The 23739-nt window shown below is 34.4% G+C and overlaps 2 protein-coding genes across 8 annotated transcripts; both read left to right on the top strand.

Moving 5' to 3' along the window:
• The first annotated feature begins 1812 nt into the window (after positions 1–1812).
• On the top strand, positions 1813–8452 carry LOC128175019 (MAM and LDL-receptor class A domain-containing protein 1-like). 2 transcript variants are annotated; one of them, XM_052840389.1, is made up of 10 exons: positions 1813–2077; positions 4721–4861; positions 4992–5081; positions 5178–5341; positions 5458–5524; positions 5647–5856; positions 6022–6290; positions 6503–6581; positions 6790–6908; positions 7677–8452. In XM_052840389.1, exons 1-10 carry the CDS (start codon positions 2014–2016, stop codon positions 8031–8033), a joined length of 1560 nt encoding a protein of 519 aa, XP_052696349.1. In that variant the 5' UTR covers positions 1813–2013; the 3' UTR covers positions 8034–8452. The 2 variants fall into 2 exon arrangements, with proteins under 2 accessions (XP_052696349.1, XP_052696348.1); XM_052840388.1 differs by having other exon boundaries at positions 6790–8452.
• A 1442-nt stretch (positions 8453–9894) lies between these two features.
• On the top strand, positions 9895–22987 carry LOC128177536 (protein piccolo-like). Of its 6 annotated transcripts, XM_052844267.1 has the most exons (9): positions 9895–10432; positions 11992–12123; positions 15489–15566; positions 17179–17271; positions 17848–17877; positions 19939–20092; positions 20617–20897; positions 21031–21216; positions 21694–22987. In XM_052844267.1, exons 2-9 carry the CDS (start codon positions 12028–12030, stop codon positions 22381–22383), a joined length of 1608 nt encoding a protein of 535 aa, XP_052700227.1. In that variant the 5' UTR covers positions 9895–10432; positions 11992–12027; the 3' UTR covers positions 22384–22987. The 6 variants fall into 6 exon arrangements, with proteins under 6 accessions (XP_052700227.1, XP_052700231.1, XP_052700228.1 ...); XM_052844271.1 differs by lacking the exon at positions 15489–15566 and having other exon boundaries at positions 9896–10432; positions 11992–12084; XM_052844268.1 differs by lacking the exon at positions 17848–17877 and having other exon boundaries at positions 9896–10432.
• Positions 22988–23739: the final 752 nt, after the last annotated feature.

The following is a 23739-nucleotide window of genomic DNA, read 5'->3' as shown; positions in this document are numbered from 1 at the left end:
TGAGTAGAAGTACGCACACGTATATATCATCGTTATTGTCGTCCTTCCACCTCGTCAATTCTTGTTCTGTCTGTCCTTCCGATGATATGGAAAAGCTTAATATAAGCTACAATATACTGAAAAATGTATATAATTACATTCTGCAAAATCTATGATCTCGTTTTAATAAAGTCTCATTCAACCAAGTGCCAATCAACTACGCAAAGGCTTTTTTTTTCAAAATTTGCAATCGCTTTCGATTTTGTTCATGCTTTGTTATGTTAATTGTTGAGGTCCACCTTGCTGAAACATCCCTGACATTTTTTTAAAAACGCTACCCGATTAAATTTTGTCGTTTGGAAAAATGAAAATATACTTTATCAGTTTGTTCTAGTCTTTCAACTGTTGGTAGTTACAGCTCACACTGAACCAGTGGGCTTTGCAAGGTCGAAGACGGGTACATTGCAGCAAAATTTTATAAACGTTGATAAGTATGTAAAGGGCGTAAAATAGGATGAAAACAATTTTGACAAGGAATGTATGTATTTGCATTAAATGAATTGATAAACAATCTGTGTTACCAACATTAATACTTATAATCAGTGGAAACGACAACTTGTTTTTTGTCTGTCGATCAGGTGGGCTCTCTCTTAAACATGGGGCGATAACAGAGTAAACACAGACACACAACTGTAACGACCCACTTAGATAGGTTTATGTGGGCTTTGACATACTTTTGTTTAATATTAATTACACAATGAAATATCTATATGTGTAAAGTAACATGCGAAAGTTTCTAAGTTCTGATGACAAAATGATTTTTTAAGTCTTTCATCTTTGCTCTACATATAATTCTCAGGAGCTAGAACATCATTATCTTTCTTTATCCAGCTTATATTCGTTTTAGTTTGATGTGTTATTCTAATACAGTAGTAGTATTGTCATGGTCACTTGACGCCAGATTACTAGTGATGCATGTCATTGTATATGTCAGATCAAATGTCAAAGTCAAACAAAATTAATTGTAGGGTCAGGGTGGCAAACATCTCTATATCCCCCCCCCCCCCCCGCACACACACACATCAAGAAGTTTTATTTCAAATAACCCACAAAACGACGATGCAAAGAAAAGATATTAAATTAAACTGTGTTCATTTCTTGTAAATAATGTTGGGGGCCAGATGCAGTTTCCACATACATGTGTATATGATTTAAAGATTATACATGTTTTCCCTCTTTTTCAGAAAAACAAACTAAAATCAAGCAAGATATAACAAATTAATAGAAGTTACCTTGGCAAAAAATTAAAAGATATGTTTTTTAAGATTGTTTTGTTTTAATTAACGATAGTGTAGATTGAACAAGTATAAGTACCACTGAAATAAATAAGCAATTAAGGAGTTACGCCTGAAAAGTAAATTGTACAGTAGAATGAGTAGGACAACTAGTATAGGACGTCGTATTTGATACGGATCATCGCCTCTCATATGTCAAGAAGATTTACAATAGGAAAAAATGATGCTAAATGTTTGAATTCGAATAATTTTAATAGTGCCTAGAAGTATTTGTGTTGTATAAAAGGGAAAAGGGTGGTATAGATTTTGCGAGAATCAGATACGTAACAGTGAAATTAATTTTAATGAAATGAATTAAGAAAATACAAACATATGACTTACATTTCAAGTAAGAAAACTTCGCTTTAATAAAATTATTTCACGATTAATTTTCTCTCACAACCTCTGAATGGGCTCTATACAGGAGCAGATAAGGGGGCCCATACAGGAGTTAAGAAAATCGGCACCGAGCGGTTCCAACTGGGACCTTCACCTGAGCGAGACACAGTGACCACCAGAAGGGGAGAGAGAGCGCGGTCTGTTGAAACAGCAGCTGTCCTACCGATATCAAGGACCCAGAGATAGGGACCCCAGTATCTCCACGTATCTAGCTGATCAAATTCTCATCACTTGATGTGCTAGCTTATTGATAGTACCTGATTAATATACACCAGGGGGTCCCATTCAGTCAAATTTTCTGATGTGGAAATTACAAATTTTCGTGTGTGTCGTTGCAGCAGCATCATTGCGCTGTTCTGAAGCAGGTAGGATTTTTATCATGTAGAAAAAGTTGCAGGGGTGGAGCGGGTTGTGATTTTTTTTATTAACAAATCGTTAAATATATATAGTTTTCTTAATATATATCAATTGATCAAGTATTTTATAACAAGTATAAAATAGAATTTTAAATTTTAATGATTAAATCAGAATTTTGCTATGGTTACTTATTCGTTTAACATAAAAACAAAATGAGCGAAAAAGTCATGCAGTCGATTTAAGTTTTTTTTTTCATTTTCCTTTTTTTGATTGTTTGTTATAATCTCAAATTGTCTGCAACAAGAACTACGTTTAAATACACAGTTTTCTTTGACACAATTATCCGAGAAAAATAAACATAAATCGTACGAGTTAATTTGTACCCAAAATTCCTTGTTATCGGAAATAAATGCGATAACACCATACACTTATGAATTGAGTTACTATTGAGTTGTAAATTTTTATCTTAACGTGACCTTTGGCCAAGTTAATGTTGGCATGAATGACCAGTGCAGTTTTATTCTGTATTTATCATGACTGAAATAAGGATCATTCGGTCATCATCTTGGACGACACAGTCAACTTTAAGTATCTTAGGTTTTGTTTTATTTATTGAAGACAGGTACTAGTATTTACTCTGACAATTTCTCATATAAACTCATTTTAATTGATAGTTTTTATTTTCATTTGAATTTGTTGAAATTTTTGAAAAAAATTCTAATATTAATGCCATTATTTTTAAAGAATTCATTGGAGGGGTTGGTCGTTGGGTAGATGTATTTAAATGTTTTTGGTCAACTGGTAAATTCGTTTTATCTTTAAACATTATTTTGATTTAGCCAATCCACATTCATGAGTATTCATGCTATAAACGTAGATATGTTTTTTCATGTTAATTTAGTTTATTTACTAAATGATGAGCTATGGTTATGATCTCATAATAGGGGCACGCTTTTTTAAGATATTGAAAATGTTGATTATAAAGATACTTTCTTCTCGCGAAAAATATAATACTCGCAAAAAATATATGATTGTGCTTCAAAGTGAAAATACATTCAAATCATTTAGGTAAGGATATCAAACTATACGCGATATATGTAACAAATGTTTTCCTGTGAATTATTCTGAATGGCTAATCAATATATCTGTATCAATGCGTTTATATCATTTTGAATGAACATATTTGATTAAGAATTTCCAATCTATTATTTGATGTGAGTTTTTTATACGTCTTGACCTCAGTGTACATGTTTGTTTACTTTATGTAAATACAAGTTGTGATAAGCAGCATCCTTGCAGTACTCCACCAATTAATCTTATTGACCGAACACTTAAGGTGAAGAAATCAATCGTTAGTTCTAGATGTACGAGTGCATGCATTCAAAAGTAAGTCTAGGTACAAGGTTTATCATGCGATATCGCACAAGATTCCGTGAATGAACTGTCAAACTCTCATGTTCATTCATCTTGTGTCCTTGAAAGATTGATGATAGTTTGAATCTAGCCCATGTCTTCTTCGTCAAAGATGATCAAGATCGAACTAAAGTTCAAGGACATTTTAATTTGCTAGTGCATCAGCTAAAGTTCAGAGTGCAGATGAATATCACATAGAAACTGTATATCAAGGACATTTTAGTGAGCTAGTGCGTCAGCTTCAGTATTACTTGGATCGTACGAGGGGCGTTCAATAAATAATGTCATAAATCAGTATGAGATTACATAAAATACAGAGTTCATTGAACCTTTTAATTTATTTATATGCATGATTTGATTCATATTCTATTTATGGCCGTTTATCTGACAACGTTTCATCATCGAATACTCCTTTGAGATGCTGATATATGACCCCTACTCGAGAAAATGTATGAAATTATGACAGATAAGTCATCCAATGAGGCTGAAATTAGAGGCTATATAAAAGCATATGTCAGACTATGATAAAACTCGGAAGAAATTTTCAAAGAACTGTGTTTTGCCTCATCCTCCCTATTTAGCCGACTTGTCTCCCAGTGACTTAAAAAAGCACTTGTAAGGAAGAAGATATGCTTCAAGGAATGCTTTGGGCTCTGCCATTTATAAGCCCATGAGTACCATTCCCTATAAAACATTATATGCATGAATGCATTCAAGGCTTGGATCAATCGGTTGAAATTATGTTTGTCTGTAATTGGAGAGTATTTCAAAGGTAACCATTAAAAATAAAAAAATATCTTATTATGTTATTTTTATTGAACGCCCCTCACATTTTAGTTAAGTTTATATAAAAATGTTATGATATATGACATGACATTGAGGCTGTCATAGTCTGGAATGGGATGGAAGACATGTTGAGCCGTTATTCCAGTGGTTGGGTTGACCGTGTATTGGGGTGGGAAGAGTTGGCATCAGTGGGGGCGACATTGCTTGATGAGTTGACATCGATACGAGTTTTTTTTGTTCAATTAGCTGAATTCAGCTTAAAATATTTTTAACAATTGCACTGATTTACTTTGTATCAAACAGCCAACGATTGATTGGTTGGGAACGAACCTTGACGTCATTTAAAAAAAAACAAGTTTCAGATCACTTGTTCGTTTTTTAATACACGTAGTCTCAAAGAAAAATCAAAGAGTTCAGCGACTTTACCTGATCTTTGCCTCTGTCAATTTTAGCTTTACCACCATCTTGTACGTTTGACAATGGATGGTGTCAGTGGCGACCGCTCATTAACTCACGAGGATTTACCTGGCACTTAGGGAGTAATTCTACACGGGATAGACTCTCAGGACCAGATGGAGACCATACAACAAAGTGTAATTTATATAACCACCATTTCACATATTTTCCTCTGTTTATATGTACAGAACACGTTATTACGATCGAATACTAAAAATATAGATTTAGTTTTATTAATTTGCAATAATTATTGATATTTTGTCACAGATGGCAACGGAAGCTACATTTTCATCAGAGGCCATGATGGCCGAAACTCCTCAATCGCAGTTGTAGAATCTAACGTTGACGTCACTTCCGGTAAAATATGCAATATCATAAAAAATGATAAATCTAAAAGCTGATTTACTTACATGCATATATGCATTTAGGCCTACATGCTTTTTTTTTATTCAGATCTACAAATATCATTCTGGTATTATATGAATGGAGTTGGCATTGGAAAATTGACATTGGGCAAAGTTGAAAATGGAGCGAAAACGGTGCTCTGGGAAAAACAGGGACGACAAGGGCCCTCGTGGATTCAAGCCTCGGTCAATTTGCCCCGGGGGAGCTACGTGGTAATATCTTTATTCTACAAATTAAACTTTAAGTGAGAACGACCATTTTTTATTTGTTACACGTATATTGATTAAATTAGTTCGTTACATACATTGTACTGTACATGTTTCTGTAGATCAGCTTCAGTGCCACTGCCAGATTGATTTATGGGGGAGATTTAGCCGTTGATGACGTAGAAATTGGTAAATACGTGTTGAGAAATCTACTGGTCTGATAATAATGCCCGATTTTTTTCGCGATGATACGTATGTTACTGGATTCTTATTTCTTTAAAACAAAATATTTTATAATTCATATAATTCAGCTCCAATTACCACGACAACACATGCCCCAACATCGACTCTACCGCCATCTAGGAAACTTCCCTTCGCCTGCAATTTTGACCTAGGACCAGGAGCATGTGGCATGGATCTCATTCCATCCATCGGAAACAATGTTGGTTGGAACATAACATCTAAGACCTTTACACACCTGGGCTATACATACATACCTGGGGATTCCTCGGGACAAAAAGGTATATTCTTTGATTACTCTATCAGCTGATCACTGACCTGACCAATCAGAAACCATCTAAACTCATGAGCTCTAGAAATGTCGTAATTCTTTTACTCTTTCACCAAATCCATCTCCTTGGCAAAACCAGCATGCTCTTTATGGTTCGTTTTTTAATTTTCTTCAGGTAATTACCTTCTTTTAAACAACTGGAATCTAGGTGAGAATGGTGATGCCGCACAAATCGTCTCACCTGTCCTACAAAATGCCGGGGTTGCGTGTCTGAGTTTTAAGCTTTATCAGGCGAAAATTTCTAGTGGCACGCTGTCTGTGTACCAGAGACTGCTTCCCTCCATGGAACTGGTGCTTCTAAGCGAGGAGGCGAAGAAGTCCTCCAGGACGCCCTCAGAATGGAAAACAGTAATGATCACATTGAGAAATTCGAAATACTTTCAGGTTAGTAAATAATCCTTCTGATGTATCATTTTAAGAATATACACAAAGCAATGTCTAGTTATGTCTCCGTATGCATTATCTAGTTATGTCTCCATGCTTTCAAATACGGTTTTTACCTATACTGAAACTGAAACTGAACTGGACCTATGTATGTACTTTTGTGGTGTGAAACATGTCATTAGATAAATGCATATTTCTTACTCCAATCACAGATTGTACTGGAAGGTTCCTACACGGGATATCTTGGTTCAGTAATCGGTGTCGACGACATAAAAATAGAAAACGGCGATTGTAAGTCCATATTCATTACATCTATTTTGAAGGCTTTAAACTTGTCCATGAAGTGAACTGATTAAATTTAGATTTTAAGATAAGCAGTTAAATAAAAAACAACACCACAAACCACCATTCTGATAATCAAAGGATCTTCTAATTATACGTCAAGTTACATGATTTCTGATACCCATGGATAATAGTTTCCAATTTCTATTTTTTTAAGGTATACTCACTACAACTTCCGGTACTACGACTTTAACCTCAACACAACAAACATTACCACCAACAAGTTCACTGCAGTCAACCAAACTTACTGAATCAACAGATACCAGAACAACACAGGTCGGTATATCATCTAAACTCACAACAAAAACAGCGCCACTTTTGACAACGCTAATATCGTCGCCATCATCAACACTTTCTAGTCGGTCGTCACCAGCAACAACGTCAACCGTAGTGTTATCAACCTCATCATCAACCTCATTAAAATCGACTTCAACATCGCCGACGAAACATGTGTCATCAACAACGACATTGTCATCTAGTATTTCATCGCCAGCAACAACTTCATCAATAGTTTCATCTACTTTGTCATCGACAGCAACAACTTTATCCATTGTACAATCAACTTTGTCATCTATCTCACCAAAATCATCGACCACAACAGAGCCAAAGAAATTATCATCAACAAAATCGTCATTTAGTATTTCATCGCCAGCAACAACTTCATCTATAGTGCTATCAACTTTGCTATCTTCTTCACTAAAATCTTCACCTATATCATCAATGACGAGACCTGTATCATCATCAACGACACGGGTAACGTCAACGGTATCACCGACACCCTCTACGTCATCGCAGTTGCCTACTTTGAAATCATCGACGCAGTCATCAACTTGGACTCCAAACCCAACAGTTCTCTCTTCTTTGCTCTTAACCAAACGTCCAGCAATTGTATCTACAACTTATACTCAAACCAGCAAAACATCTACAGGAGACATATTGTCGCCACAATCATCGACTTCATCATTGTCATCGCCATTAACTTCCACATTTTCGTCGGAGATTCCTCTGACTACAAACGTATTTAAAACACTGTCTATTTTACAGTCGACGACGACAACAAAGTCGACGACAAAAGTCGACACAAGCAAGACTTCGACATTAACATCGCACATACCGGAAGTGAAATCATCGACTAGTTCTCCAACCGAAGCGCATAATACAGCCGGAAGAGAGACAACAGCCATTGTCCTAGGCGTTTGTTTGCCTATCATTGCTTTAGTCATTGTATCTGTGATTGTTTTGATTTGTAAGAAGGACAATGGCAGTAAGTTGAATTCAATTCAAAACCAGAAGAAAATCCGGAAAGAAGAGAAAAATCCCAATGACAACATTGAAATGACCACTAAAGACGATAATAAAGACCAAGTGGCAGTGACAGGTTTCCGTAAACTAGACACGTGATTCTGGCAGCATAATACAGAGACCGAGATCTTCGCCATAATAGTTGCACTGTTGTTAATGCACATACGCACAAATGTTGTTGTATTTATTGTCATTTATAGTACAGTTTTTTAGTTCAACCACGAGCACTTTAAACACACTCCACGATTTTAAAGAAAACAGAGAATTATGATCATATATCAGCATGCATTTTTTTTTTAAATGTGTAATTTTTTAGCATTATTTTAATGACATAGTAGACTTTTTGAAACATAATTTCCAATTTGAAAGGAATTAATTTCACAACATGATTTTAAAAATTTTAAACTATCAACTATCATTTCAAGAGTTTATTTTTTATTTTGACTAAAGATTGAAAATACTGGTATGGTCAATTAAAACCACTAGTAAAACAAATACATGTACTAAGAGTTAATTGATTTGTTTTTTTTTTTAAAATATGTTCTTGGCTTCTCAAGACAACTATTGACTTACAAAACCAAAACTTGTGCAGGGTATGAAAATTCCATTGGTACAATGTACATCAATTACGGGGATTAAATGACATTAGACACAAAATTGTATAGTTTTCTTTATTTATGCAGGTGTCATGTCTGGGGCAAAATAATTCCATTTGATTTATGGCGTTTAAAACTGCCCGCAACAGTTTTATAAAGATTGTTCCCAGAGGAGGTAAAAAAGCCCGGGCACGTGTAACTTCGATACAAACGAAACCATTTTGTTTTGCTGGATGGCCCTGTGTTTTATGTCCAAGGGGTATAAAAATTATTGTTTTAAAGATGTATTCAGGAATCTTCCTTTTTAGGAAAAAACCGTTAAGAATTTACAACCTGCATCTATTAAAGTTGCGTGATTTTGGTAGAACAATATATAGTATAGGATTTTTATACTGTTGTGCTAACGGCAGCAGCTCGCTGTGCTATCAGTAGGAGTTGTCTTTCTTTGGATGATCGGTACAAGAAGAGTACGAACTGACAGACATACAGTACAGCTCGACAGGGAAAGAAAGACTTGGACGGAAATAATAACATGGTTATTTTGACATCGGTGAGATGAACAAGTATGGTGTATTTGAGAGGTACATGTTATTGTGTATATCTCTATATACATATGTAGCATTGTTAAGGAAATACAATATATTAAATATGAAAACTGATGGTTAAACAATAGGTGCATACATTGTATACATATTTTAAATATGTAGTCCTGTATGACAGCGATATATGTACTCATGTCGTTGATACGAATCTCAAGAATGCTAAATGTAGTTTGGTCGTACATCGACTATCGTGCGCAAGTCAGCAGACGACCTCTAAATAAGGAGGCTGTGTGGTCAACAGATTACCCATCAGATCTGCAATTTTAAAAATGATATTTAGGCCATAAACTATTATTAAGTAAGGAGAAATCCAAATATTTTAGCTGAAAATTTGAACATTTTCCATATTTTTTAAACAGAGCTCTTCTGCTAAATGAGACCAGTATAGCCTAAAAATGGCCACGGCCATCAAGTTCTCTTTAATGTACATTGCAATGTACTTTCATAAGGAAAATAAATCAGCAGTAGTTGTTTCTCTGATTGTTTCTGGAATTTATCGATAAATTCTTGGATAATGATAGTACAATAAAAGTTTAATAACGATGTTTTTAAAAATATTGATTTTTATAAATTTTATTGCGTGTTGCACAATAGAAGGAAAATTTAAATTACAAAATTGCTATGTTGATTTTAAGATTTCTGAAGCACGGTTTATTGACAAAGATTGAAAGAATTGGTTGAATGTGTCAGAACAAAGGGGTTTTCTATTTAACTTTAATGGTTTTGTAGTTATATGCAGAAAGTGAATGCAGAGATTTAAACACACCTTACCAGATTTTTAAACGATGTAAGTTACATTAATTACTTGATACTGGAACGTAAGTTTGACCGAGCGCCGTATCTCAACCATTGATGTGATAAATATATAGCGGTACTGGTTATCAACGTTTGGGTAAATATTCTAGATCGGGCGAGTGAAGAATATACCGTTTTTCAGCGCGAACAAACAGCGATTGAGTTGCGATACAAAAGGCAGACAATATGCAGTTCGGAAATAACAAAAATTCAAAAGGAGTCACGTCTGTGTGAAAGGGGTTTCGCGATTGAATGAATTTGTGAGGTTTCCTGTCAAACGTGGTTTAATCATATTCAATCTGATTTCTCCCGGTGTACAAGTTTGGTTGTGAAGGAGGGAGGGAAAAGAAAACAAACATTTGCGCATGTGAGACGGAAATCGGGCCACAAAGAGGATACAGTTTTTATCGGCGAATATATGTCTTCTCGCATCATCTTAACAGCATCATACTGACACGATGTAAAGAAGATGATTTTTGTCATTTGAAATTTTATTACTTTTAAGGTAAGATTTTTTGTAATTAAAACTTCTGACCATGTTATGATATATTCCTTTTTTCTTTGTCAATTAATCAGGACACTTTATAATTTTTTATTTTTTTTTTTTGGGGGGGGGGGGGGAGAGAAATACCTTCCGATTACGAACGTTTTCAAGGTATTCACCTTTGATGATGAAAACATTGCGACCACTTATGATAAATCTTTACGGAAACTTGCGATAACACGTCAACATTTTAATCTCTGGACAACTGGGACCCATACACTGGGTACTCCAGTCTACAGAAACGTGTTTATTTCTTATCTTGGAATAAAATTTTCGGAGCGTCGGTACTAGTACTTATTTGCGAAAAATACACCGCATTGCATCTTTAATTCTGTATGTGCTTTTTCAATTATAATAATAATTTACTTACGGGTGAGAATCTTTTATGATATCTTGTAAAATTTCAATTTACTCTGATGGGATAAGGGGCTTACAATGAAGTGGTTTTAAAAAGTCACTTGTTAACCGAAAGAAATATAAGAGCGTAATAAATCAAAATAAACACCCAGGACGTCCGAAAGTAAAAGTAGCATAGACGCCTTGACAAATACATTTTAATGTTTACGAACTAAAACAAAGAGAGAGAGAGAGAGAGAGAGAGAGAGAGAGAGAGTGAGTGAGTGTGTGTCTTTTATGCTTGTCTATACATTTACATTAAGTATGATTTATTTCATGTAAACCTCTCGAGTGTTTTATTAAAATCCGACGTTAACTCAATATCAAAATCCTTTCAAACCCAACGCAAAATTTTATATACAACCACGAAATCACGCTGCTCTTATCACAAATTAATTAAGATCTCAACATATCAACGCCAAGCTTTGTGGAGCTTTGTTATATTTGTTAAAACGGGATACAAGAAAAAGGACATTTCTGCTATTAAAAATACTTTCGCAATAAATGGATTTTTTTCTCACTCATTTTCACTCCGGCTGCCAATCTGCAATGTTTTATCTAACAATCTAGCTGTGTGTCACATATTAATCGGCGTTGTCCGAATGTTTGCCAGTGGGTGCCCGAGTAAACATTCTGTAGACCATTCTAAGATTAAACCCTTTCAATATCCAACTCCATTAAAGGAGTCAGTGGGTTTGTAATAAAGCCACTCTCTACCAAGATTAATGTCTGAAGGGAGTATATCCTATGTCATTGGAATGCTGCTTTTTCTAAATGATTGAGATCAAATGAAAAAAAAGATCAATTAAGAGAAATTAAAAAAACTCTTTCAAACGTTTTACTTCCGATTATGTGAGCATGATGCCCCGTTCAAAATATTTATCAATATTTACAAGCACGAGTTTGAATTAAAGATATGAAAATATTTGGAGAACAATAGATACGACCGTGTTTCTGTTTGAATAAAAAGAAAATTAAAATAAACGTGTAAGTGTGCAAACGCAAGGAATTTAAAGAACGACAACGAAATGAAACAATGTAGTTCTTATTTAGTATTACCTGCTTTAGAAATTTGAAATATGATACATTTATTGAGACACTTTTTCTCATTTTATTTGTTTAAGATGATGGATTAGAACTGGTGCCAAGAAATACAGAAGATGGGGTGTGGTAATTCTAAAGACACTGTAAATACAAACGCCCATGGAAAAGGGAAGGTTGGTTCGGATAAAAATGGAAATATTAAGAATTCACAGGTGAGGGGAAAAGCACTATATCACACGAAAGCTGCATCGTCAATTCACTTAATATCAAGTGGCTTTAACATAATTATGCAGGATCTAGCGAAATGATTTATAAACATGCCCTTTAGACTAGATGAATTCTCTTAACAAAATTAGCGGCAGTAATGCGCCAATTTTGCGTCAGCCCAGCATTTCATTTCTATTAAATAGATCTCTATTTTATCGATTCGTTGCCTGATCGCCGACGTATACATCACAAATAAGGTAGAAAGTTGGCATAAAGATGGGAAATCAATATAAAGCTACTCAATTTAGGATATAAAATGCATTGAAATGTTAGAACTAATAAAACCCTTGATCCGGAGTCATCTCAATAGGTCCGACTTTTACATTAGAAGTTAATAAATGCTTGAAAATACTATTAAATATTTCCCATAAACTATAAAAGAATGATTTAACTTATTCATTTTACTTGATTTTGAAGCTGTATGGTTCGATTTGAATTATTTTTGAAAGAAAAAATATTTTGAATTTCTTGCACGCCTTTTAAAAAACAGTAGTGAAGTTATGAAAGTTCTGATATAGAGTACAAAATTCGAAGCGAAACAAGTTTCCAAATGAAGAAACCTCCGGAAAATACGTAATTGTAGTGTATCACCATAAATATAATATGTAAACGGTGTGACCGTTGGACCGAGCGCAGATTTAACACAGTGTAGTTTGATTTTTGTATAATAAAATCTATTTAAAACGCACAAAGTAGGATCCGCCAGTATAGATGCCTACTCAAATCATTCGTCAAAGTTTAACTAAACGTCGCGTGCTCAGTCTACATTATGACGTCATATTTCAGACGTAAAACGTTCAAGTTTTGTCTTCGGAAATAGCCGAAGAGTTAAGAAATGAAGATAATAATTTTTCTATTGATCGACGTATCAAAGAAAAAATTGACCGGAAAACTTCATCAATGCGCGTAGCGCATTGATGAAAAAGTTTTCCGGTCAATTTTTTCTTTGATACGTCGATCAATAGAAAAATTATTTTCATTTCTTATCATTTAATTAAACATTTTCAAATAAAAAAATGTGAAGTGTCATTGATCAAAAATGTAAATAATGTAAATGAAGCAGCGCGTATGAATACCAAACAACAACAGCAACAATACTCAAAATGGATGCGCCTTCAGCTGATGCTGATCTATTGAGCTAATTTTAATGGATTAAACACAAATAGTGAGTTAAAATCTAAACCGGCTGAATTGAAAACGAAAGGAAAATACATGTGATATTATTCACTGTGCAGAAAAACTCGTATTAAAACTAATAGTTTTCATGTGAGATCGCTGGAATATGCAACTCAATGGACATAACCATCCAAGGAAAGGCGATCGTGGACGAAAATAGCTGATATGTCGACAAAGAATAGTATGTATAAGCGACTTTTGTAAACGTTGTGGTAACTAGATAGCCAGTGATGTCCTTAAATGGTATATCTGCCGCTTGGAATGCGCCGAAGGAGTTGATCGATGCATTTCTCATAGCTTTTCTTTACGACGCCATTTCTGATGACCGATCATGTACGTGTGTAAATTAAAAACTTATCGTTACCAAATTTGAACAGCAGTGTAACCGTGAAAGTTTATAGGCCAATATGTTCGTTATAATATTCCTGGAAGAGGAACAGCCAGCCTCGCTGTAAATGTTGATTGATCTCAAGCAGACGAAATCGTGAGAAGACGCTTAATTTTCTATTTCGTGAATCAAATAATGTGTTTTATTCATTTTTGAAGGTTAAACTTTCAAGTTTTTATATTCCCAAGGTTGCATTTTCTTTGCTGACAATAAAACAGACACAACTTTACATTTTGTTGACAGTGTTTATCTTGGAAATACCTGTTCTATAAATAGTGTTAGACCAGAACAGTTGAGAAAAGTAGATCCGGCATAAATTTTATTGATGCAGGTATCAAAGAAATTTTTCAACCAATCAGAAGCGCCGATATCTCATCAAACGAATAAATATTAAATGATAGTTACGTGATTCCGAAAAAAAATTTTCTTCTTTCATTGTTCATCAATTTAATTCATATGAATGTCAATGTAATAAAATTGAATACTTTATCCAGAATCTAAAAGATCAGTTCCTTGACGTTTATGTTTTTATTTTCCATCTGATAATTGATAAGACATACATAGATTAAGTCGTGTTTCTTGATTGAAGCACTATTGAAACTTATCTGGTTTCCTTTTTAATTTCTTTAAATTCAAATTACCTTCTATTGAAACACTGGAACTTATTTTATCGAGTTTAGGGGCAATAAACATCGATAAGTACCAGTCAATCAATGATCGAACTAACTTTTTAAAAACAAAATGGCTGCCAATATGGCGGCGCCCAGGGCTGGAAGAAATTTTTTTTGGCCTTAGTACCCCTGATTCAACTTTCATTTTTCACTGATTTTCTTATATATACGTGTTACCATTAATCCTCGCTTCGCGAGGCGGGCTTCGCCCGCCTCTCGCTGCGCTCGGTATAAAATAAAGAGTTACATACACTTGCTACACATGAATACGGTTGTCTGTGTGTTGACAACCTAGTATCGCTCGAATTCTGTCGAGGACAATTTACATTTAAGTATTGAATCCTTATTTTTTGAAAGATATAGTCTCATAACTGCAACGGTGTGTGCATACAAATTGAATAACGCGCGTTTTTTTTACATTCTTGCCTTGTACGCAAATGCGAATTATACCTCAAAATTACTGTACTATCCTATGGGTAAGTTTAAATTAATGGAAGAGCCACTGTAACAGCCACAAGCTTGATCTTTAATTTTCGCTTGTGACGTTGTATTTATCAGCGTTGAACGTTTGTGACGTCACAATTAAAACTAGTAAATTAACCTTTTACTACCCTTTCTGTGTTATGGTGCTATATCTGCAGTAGCTTTAAATGCAAAATATACGTGGAATGTAAATATATAGTTAAAACAAATGTAAAGGGGATGACGAAATGTTATAAGAGCCTGTTTCATTTAAATGTGCATGTAATCTTTGTTTTGTTTTTCTATAAACTTATGTTTTTGACATTCATTAAGCATGGCTTGAAAAACCATCATAGTAAAAGTTTGCACTCTAAATCGGACCATAAATTTTTATTAAACGTACACATGTATAAAGAAACAAAACGCTATTATGTACCAATATTATAATCTAATTGATTTTACAGCTTTAACGGTTTAACGGTAATAGTTCACATTCTATAGCAATGTCAAAATCTTAGTCTGGTTCTTGGTCACAAAACTGACTGAAATCAATATGCACTTATGTATTTGTGTGAAGTGACATGACAGTATGGTTTTTGGGGCGTGTTTGCAGGATTTCAAATCTGTATCAGAGAGTAATGACGTCATGTCCTCTGAACAGCAACGCAAAATAGATGACCAAAGCGATGAGGTATCAATGCGGTGTCTGATTTCTATTTCCATATGAAAGGCCATACTTGGACTTCTTCATGTATTATCATCTTGCATGTGTGTTGGCAATATTCGGAATACCTTTGTATAGACTTATTCTCTTTACAAATCCTCATATATTTGACAGTCCTTTATACTACTAACCTACAAACTGGATGCATCAATATGTTACTCTTCTTTTAACCCCGGGCGTTTTATAGTTATCTATTTTCTTGAAGTTTTCTTTTAATTACTTATCGCAAGAAACTTAATTATTTCGGTTGCTGGCCGTAAACCAACTCGCTGAATCTTTCTCGTCATAAAAAAATCACGCCCTATTCCGATTGGCTCCTTCACACTTTTGTGAAGGAAATCTCGCTAATCGTTTTAATGGTTACCCATGTGCACGTGTCTAAGCACATTTTCTCAACATATTTTTGTTTTCAGACTTCTATCGATGTTTTAGAGGTGGGTCTTCCACCCACTTTTGATGTATTTAATGTTTTCTATATTTTGTGTCATTTTTCATAAAATGATAAAATTTTTACACGATGTTCCTGTTTTTATTACGCTAACAATAAAATGTTGCCATGGTTTGGTAAAAAGGGGGTTTTAACATAATATGAATAGAAACGAGAAAACTTCTTTGAGCTGACCAGTAGGTGTATTTGAGTCTTGCGATGGGTTTTTCATCGCTGATTCCACAAAGAAATACACCTTATTAAGAGCCAACAATCTAAAAGAGGGAGAATGATTGAAAAATAGAGAGAAAGAGAGGCATGGATAGAGAGAGAGAGAGAGAGAGAGAGAGAGAGAGAGAGAGTTTTAGAAATAAAGACAAAGATATAAATTATTTTAACGTGTAAGCAGTTTTGCTTAAATACATTTTGTGGGGAAGGAAAACGTTTGTTAACAGTCAGTCATAAAGGATTTTTTTATCAATATTATTACATTGGTAAAACCTACTCCAGTCCTGAATGTGTTTGATTTGACAGTTTAAACTCCATTAATTCCATGTTAACTGAGAATATTGCCCCTATGACAATGAGTCGAAATGTAAACAAAAGATTTAAATGGTGTTCATTGTGTACAAATCGTTTTTAAATTATTAAGTTCAAGGCAGCAAGAAACTTGATATCAAGAGATGGTACTGAAATGTGGAGATTGATTTAAGTAATGAAATGTCATCACTTTTTAACTATTCGATAGTCAAACATAATGTTCAAATATTGCTGTATAAATACTCATTCATACATTTTTAAAGCTATGATTAGGTAAAACACGTATTTGATGTTAGTTCTAAAGGCTAATGGTTCGCACCTGGCTGCATCGGTTTATGACGATTTATTTATCATGTACGCCTATAGGTTTGAGTGGTTACTAACATCTGTCTTACTTCTTTTGCAATATGTAATAAACCCTGATTTAATTTTTGATTTTTTTTTTCATAACTTCATAAAAGATTAGTGTATGCTATTATAATGAAAAAGAAGTCTTTAAAACAACTATTTAAAGTTTAATTTCTGCAGTAAGGTTAAATATAAATCATTTCTAGTGATACATGTAGCAACAAATACATGTATTTTAAAGATATCACAATTTACATCTTACAGAAATCAAAGGGCGGAAAAGGAAGAGGTCATGGGGCTAAAACTCCAAGAGAACCAAAGGAGCCAAGGGAACCAGTCAACGAAAAAGGTTATAAGGTGAGAGGTTATGTCAAAGGTCAAACATGCAAGTGTTGCACCCATCTAACTCCATTTGCGTCTTTACCCTTGTTTTACGACGTACAATGTAGATATCTGTGTGTTAAATGTTGCATTGATATCTGCTTAAACTGATAGAGAAAATTGCTAAAACTAGGCCAGAATGCGTTTGAGAAACGCAAACATGGTCAACCGTTTGTTCTGATTTTAATAGCAGCGCATTAATCTCAATGGCCATTTAACCAAGGAAGAAGAGAAAGCAAATATTATCTTTGATATACCAAACAGAGCAATGTAAACAATCGTTTCTCTGTGTAGATATTTTGATCATGTTGTTAATGACATTTTATGTTTTGGGAAAACATGTTATGCAATAAAAATGGTGATTCACTCGATAAAGGTGATTGAAATCGTGGCCAAGCCCATTTATAGGTAATAAAATTATGTAAGATATCCTTACGCCTTTTACACTGTTTTGTCCTAGCCATCAATAACGAATCAAAAGGAACATTATGGCCATAATCCAAATCCCCACTTTCCTTGAAATCTAATTTCTCTATCATTCCATTTTACCAGGGAAAACCACAGAAGGAAATAGGATACCTGGTAATGTTGTTTTTCTTTGATGCCTATGACATGCTTCATGGCATTGTGTTTCCCTCCAAAATTTATAACTCTCGCATAATTAAGTTATTACTGCAAAGAGTAGCGTATAATTAATTAACTTTTCCTTCTATTTTTTCTCCTTTATTATTTTTTGGTCTTTGGGTTTCGTATTCAATGCTTGCTGGTGTGCCTCTCTTTATTAATATATATATCTTAGTAATATTTAAGACCCATGAATGAATTTACATACCTTATGTAACAGATTTAACAAGTAATTGTAATAGCACATGAAAAAGTAATTTAATTTAAGTTCATTATTGATATTACATAGCATTTGTATTATATAAGATGTGTATTCATAAAGTGAATCGAGAATAACATATCGTAACAAAAACTGAGCGCAGAGTTACCATTAGTATGTGAGAATGAGATGGTGTGAATTAGAAATTAGCAATATTTTAGACACACCCATTTTATAGCACGTGTATGTTTGTAAAAATATCTTGATTATATTGACGCTTTTACAAATTAAGTTGTGAAACAACAAACATTAACATACATATCAATATTTCAACTAAATGATTCTGAAAACTCACAACCCATTATATAACTTAGAGACTATCAGTTGCTTTTTATATGTATTGAATAATACCAAGTTCTTTACACAATCTTTCCTGTGCCATGCAATTAGATTGCGTCACTGGTTTTCCTTATAATAAATTAAACTTTAAAACTGATACATGTAGATACACGAGCACGTGGCGTCAAAGTAGCTGCTATCTCATTTGGATTTATTTTCTTGCTATTTACATAAATAGATCATGCTAGATATCATAATTGGGTCAAATGTGTATTTACTCAAAACAAATCCAATTAATTTGTTTATAAATTAACTAATTTAAATTAATTTTTTTATTTTGTTGTATTATAAAATGATTAAATCAGATATCCTTGATAATGTATTCAACTTTTAATCATTATTTTAGGATTTAAAAATTAACAATGTTTGGCAATCAACAAAATTGTAAGAAAAAAAGGTAGAAGACCCTTTCGAACTCCTCTAGACTTACGGATCCCAAAGGGACTTTAAGGAGGTGATCCATTCATTCCATAACTACCTTTTATTTAACTGGATTTTTATAAGTGATATTGAATGATTCGGAAAACCTCTTGAACTTTATTCCCTTAAGCTTTTTCCCTACCCAAGAATGTTCGTAGCAAAATAAGGTCTCTGATTGCGACAATTATCTTCATAAATCTTACGGTAATTTTAAGCTTTGTGCAGAAAATATCTTTATCTTATCACGATTTTTGGGAATTAATTTCCCATTTTTTTTCTTTACGTACCATCACTACTACAATATCAATCACTAAAATGTAATATTGGATTTTAGTTCAAATATATAAAGTAAGTCTGCAACTTTAAAAATGACTTGTTTTGATTCAATTTCGTTATATTTACTTTTTTTTAAATCGAGATCTCGCACGCAATTCTTTTGAAGTGCCTCTCTGATAAAACAATCCCTTCTCCTTACTCTCGAGGGCAACGATAAGGGTTTGATGGTGGTTTTAATCAGACTGGTCAGAGTGCATGCGAGAAAGAAGGCTGGATTTTAGATCATATTAATTTTCTTGGGAAGAAGAGCTCTAAATCTTAGAACCATTTTAACAAGACCTTGGACTTTCGGCAGGATATAACTATCTATTTCTTGCGTCAAAACAAGTTGAAAATGACGCAGTTTCAAGCGAAATATACACCAATTGAGTAGTCTTAGCTCAAAAGCCAGACAAATCTTGTTGATTTTAAAGAGCAATGGCTGGGTGGCCAGCAATGAAATAGACAGGCCTATGTCACATTGCAGTTTGACACATCTACACAAAGTCCAAGTTCTTGTTTATTTGGGAATTATTCTTTAATAAAAAATATCTTATAGCTATAAAACTCATGTATCTAAAGAAATTTATGGCAGATTGATGGGCAAACTGTTGACCATCTAACTCCCCTCCTCCTCACTAATACTCATTACTAATGATGGGTCTTATTTTACCCCGTTCTTGTAGAAGCGGATCCGGCAACACCTGAGGGAGGCAGCGACAGGGTCCGACATTGAGGAGCTGGAGCAGGCCGTCCTTATCTTTGAGAAGAATAAACTGGAGGACAATGGCGACCGCACTGACGCATTGGAGAGGCTGAAGTTCCTCTACCTCAGGAAAGGTAACACTGGCTGCCTCGGGTCTCTTTAGTGTAAAGTTACTTTCCATCTAAACATAGTAGCAATCAGCCTTTTGTAAAATTTTACTGATATTAAACATGTTAAGTTTAAAAGTTATTTATTTTTTTTACAATAGTATCATTTTTAATGTGTCCATCTGCCTTTAGATTTATATGTTATGAACAGGTTGAAGTATAAGTAAAATTATAAGTTTCTTAGGATTTATCTGTTTGCCAGATTCTGTTGAAAGTAAAACTGTCTTCAAAGAACCAATTTTCGCCGAGAATCATTTTTCTTTGCAAAGAAACGTCACATTTTAACATGAACACTTTGTGGTGGCGTGTAACGATACTTAGCGAGAATTGCTTTTAGGTCAGATTAACGACAACTGACTCAGTATAACGTAATATTTGGGGATCTTACAAATAGATGCCTAATGATCACTTTTGTAAAAATCTAATAAATGATCCATTCAAATATGACAGTGTACTTATTTTGTTTACATACATCATCATATTTTTTACAGAACTTCGGGACGCAATACTACGTCGACATCCGGAGGTGTTGGACAGAGCTATCTCCCGAGTGGAGAGCTCCGACTACCGGTCCGAGCTTAGTCATTCCCTGGAATCCGCAAAGCGTCTGCGCGAGCACCTAACGGAACTAGATCAGTACCGCCATGATATCCTCACTATGGACCAATTAACGATCTCCGAAATACGAAGTTACCACCACCCGCCAGATGGCGTTCATGAGATCATGATGGGGACATACATGTTGCTAGGATATGAGGAAGAAAAATTAAAGGTATCTTTTTCTGCCTAGATGAAATTTCTCACTGCTTTATTGGAAAATAAAATAAAACTAAAGGTTTTATTGTAAAAAAGTTATGTCTAAACTAGGCTTTGCTCTGAATCTTGATCTGCATCTTGAATTTTAGGACTGGACTGATGTTCAATGCCTGCTTGGTCGATATGGGAAAGAAAGTTTAATCAGAGAAGTGCGAAATGCCGATACCATCAACATTAACTCCAAAACAAGTCAAAGAGTCTTAAACATGCAATCGAAATTCTCTCTAGAACAAATTCGAAGCGTGAGCAACGGAGCAGCGACTTTCTATGTTTGGGTATGTTTGTTAAAAAAACCCGCCCTATGTTTATCTTAGATGACTTCAAACACATCGTTACTTGTGTCCCTAATGTCTCGATAAAGCAAAGAATAGAAAATCGATGATGCATCTAATTAACGAAATTAAATGTTTTTGAGTGCTTTACATTCTTGGGTTGAGAGCGTTTGATGATGAGATCGATCACATTCACTAACTTTATGGAAACAAACAACTAGGTTTTGGTTTCATGATAGAAAAAAATTGATTTTAGTACCCAATGTTTGTGAAACCATTTGACAAAAGACAATAAAACTTGAAATAAATCGTAAATCATTTGAATATTTCATTGTTTGTACAGATTGTGTTTTGATTTAAACGATTATTGGACGAGGAAATGTTAAATATAATAATCATAAATTTTTTTCTTTGTTCAATTACTACAGATGTAGTTGTTTATTTTTTAAATATTTTATGAGTACTTCGATTTTTGTTTAGAATGACAAGATGGCGAATAAGTCGGACAAAGACAGGCAGGAGCCGCAGACGAGTCAGACTCCCACCCCTGGAAAACAGAGCGGAAAGAACACCCCCGCACCCGGAGACAGCAAACAAAACAAGCCCAACTCAAATAAACCACAATCTAATTCCAAGGAAAAGCAGCCACCCAAAGGTCAACAACCGCCTAAGGCCAACAAGCAGACAAACTCTAATCCTAAGGACAAAAACCCGTCACAGCCTAAACCAAAGGATCAGAATAAAGCTAATGATAAGCCAAAGGACAAAAAGCCAGCACAACAGCCTGCGAAGGATAAAAACCCAGTGCAACCTAACGCTAAGGATAAAAATCCGACGCAACCTAATAATCCAGCGCAACCTAATGCAAAGGACAAAAATCTGAACCCACAAGGTTCATCTGACCCTGATACGAAAAATAAAACCGCTGCGCAACCAGTGCAGCCTAACTCTAAGAACAAAACTCCAACTCAGCCTAATGCAAAGGATGCTAATAAGATTCAGTCAAGTAAACAGACGGAACAGACCAAGACTAACGTGAACACCGCCAACCAAAAGAACCAAGTTCAACAGAACTCAAACCCTACTAGTTCTACCATTACACAACCGAATACAAAGTCAAAATCAGACGCACAACAAGCCACAACAGACAGGAAGAAAACCAAGGGCTGAAAACGTGCTGGCAACTCTGATCGACGCAAATTCGCCGTAATGATATATGTCTTTGGACATTGTAAGAAGTAAACGCTGATAGAATTGCACACTAATTAAACCATTAGGAACTACAAAATTCACGCAAATTTAGTCAATCACGTCATAATCTACCTGTGGGTGCGCAATATTCAATGGATCTTTACAATACGTTTCACAAGCTGGTGCTTTTTCGGCGTTCGAAATTCACATTTACATGTAGTGTGATCAGGGACTTGAAAGCTGTCCAATAAATTTGGACTGACTTATAAAATAATATGATAAAGTATAACATAATTCACAACAGCACAAGAGCAAGCACGCTATATCAGCTAAGAAGTACACTTAGACTTGAACATAATTTATACACTCACACTTAATCTCTCTGGTGCCCTATTAGTATGATGTCATGTGTCTTGTGACGCCATTGATAGATACTCAACTACGTCTATAGGCTTACAACCCTAAAACAGTCTGTGATATTCTGTAAATAGCACTTGTTATTTATGATTTTTTGCCTCTGATTTGGTGTATTTGGAATATATGTCAATTAAAAAGTTTATAATTAAATGAATGTATAATTGAAGAGTGTTTGTTTTCATAGAGTGTATGACTGTATGTGTGGCTGTGAGAATTCGTTGGTTTGAGTTTATTTTATTGTAATATAACTATACAATAGTATGGGGCACAACTTCTCTAACTTGTGCAGCCCTCTTCCTACAATTATTGACTAACAAATTTTTCACATGAAAATAAAGTTTCATACGTCTGTTTATAAACAAAGATTCAAAAATCAAAATATTTTACATAAAATAAGGCAAGATCTGTTCTGGTGTGTTCATCATGTTTCAGTGAAATATTATTCGTCTTCTTACCTCTAAAAATCAAAGAGTTATGCCCTCTTGTCGGTGGATTAGTTAACAAGAATACTAGAATTCAAAGATCGATGGTTTGGCCCACTATCAGTAAAACTATGCGACACTGGCTGTGGGTCTGCAAGGATGGAAATAAGGATAAGAGAATAAAACTGAACACGCTGAGCAAATTCGGTCATTTATTGGGATGTCAACGCATTTGATTTAAGAAGTGTTTTTGAAAGTCAATTGCAGAAGATTATAGATTCATATTTTTTTTTCTATGAGACGGGGAAACGGTAAGATTTATATTGAACGAACGAAATTTTAAACTTTCAAGATATGTGTTACATTTTAATTGTACCTTGCTTCCTTCCTCTGGTATTAGTATTGAAGAGATAAGTGGGAAAATTGGGTGTCAAAGACTCTCTGAATGTTAGTATTTGTAAAGGAAAGAATTACTTTTACTTATAAACACTATTTA

This window comes from Crassostrea angulata, chromosome 3 (assembly GCF_025612915.1).
Source record: "Crassostrea angulata isolate pt1a10 chromosome 3, ASM2561291v2, whole genome shotgun sequence".
Lineage (NCBI taxonomy): Eukaryota > Metazoa > Mollusca > Bivalvia > Ostreida > Ostreidae > Magallana > Magallana angulata.
This window is presented reverse-complemented; position numbering and strand designations above follow the sequence as displayed.

Excerpts from the sequence above, each read along its gene's own strand:
- LOC128177536 (XM_052844267.1), top strand. The coding sequence starts at position 12,028 with ATGGGGTGTGGTAATTCTAAAGACACTGTAAATACAAACGCCCATGGA. Across the intron at positions 12,124-15,488 it reads GAAATATTAAGAATTCACAG|GATTTCAAATCTGTATCAGA; the intron begins GTGAGGGGAAAA and ends GCGTGTTTGCAG. Across the intron at positions 21,217-21,693 it reads CAGCGACTTTCTATGTTTGG|AATGACAAGATGGCGAATAA; the intron begins GTATGTTTGTTA and ends ATTTTTGTTTAG.
- LOC128175019 (XM_052840388.1), top strand. The coding sequence starts at position 2,014 with ATGTGGAAATTACAAATTTTCGTGTGTGTCGTTGCAGCAGCATCATTG. Across the intron at positions 2,078-4,720 it reads ATTGCGCTGTTCTGAAGCAG|CTTTACCACCATCTTGTACG; the intron begins GTAGGATTTTTA and ends TGTCAATTTTAG. Across the intron at positions 5,342-5,457 it reads TGCCCCGGGGGAGCTACGTG|ATCAGCTTCAGTGCCACTGC; the intron begins GTAATATCTTTA and ends ATGTTTCTGTAG.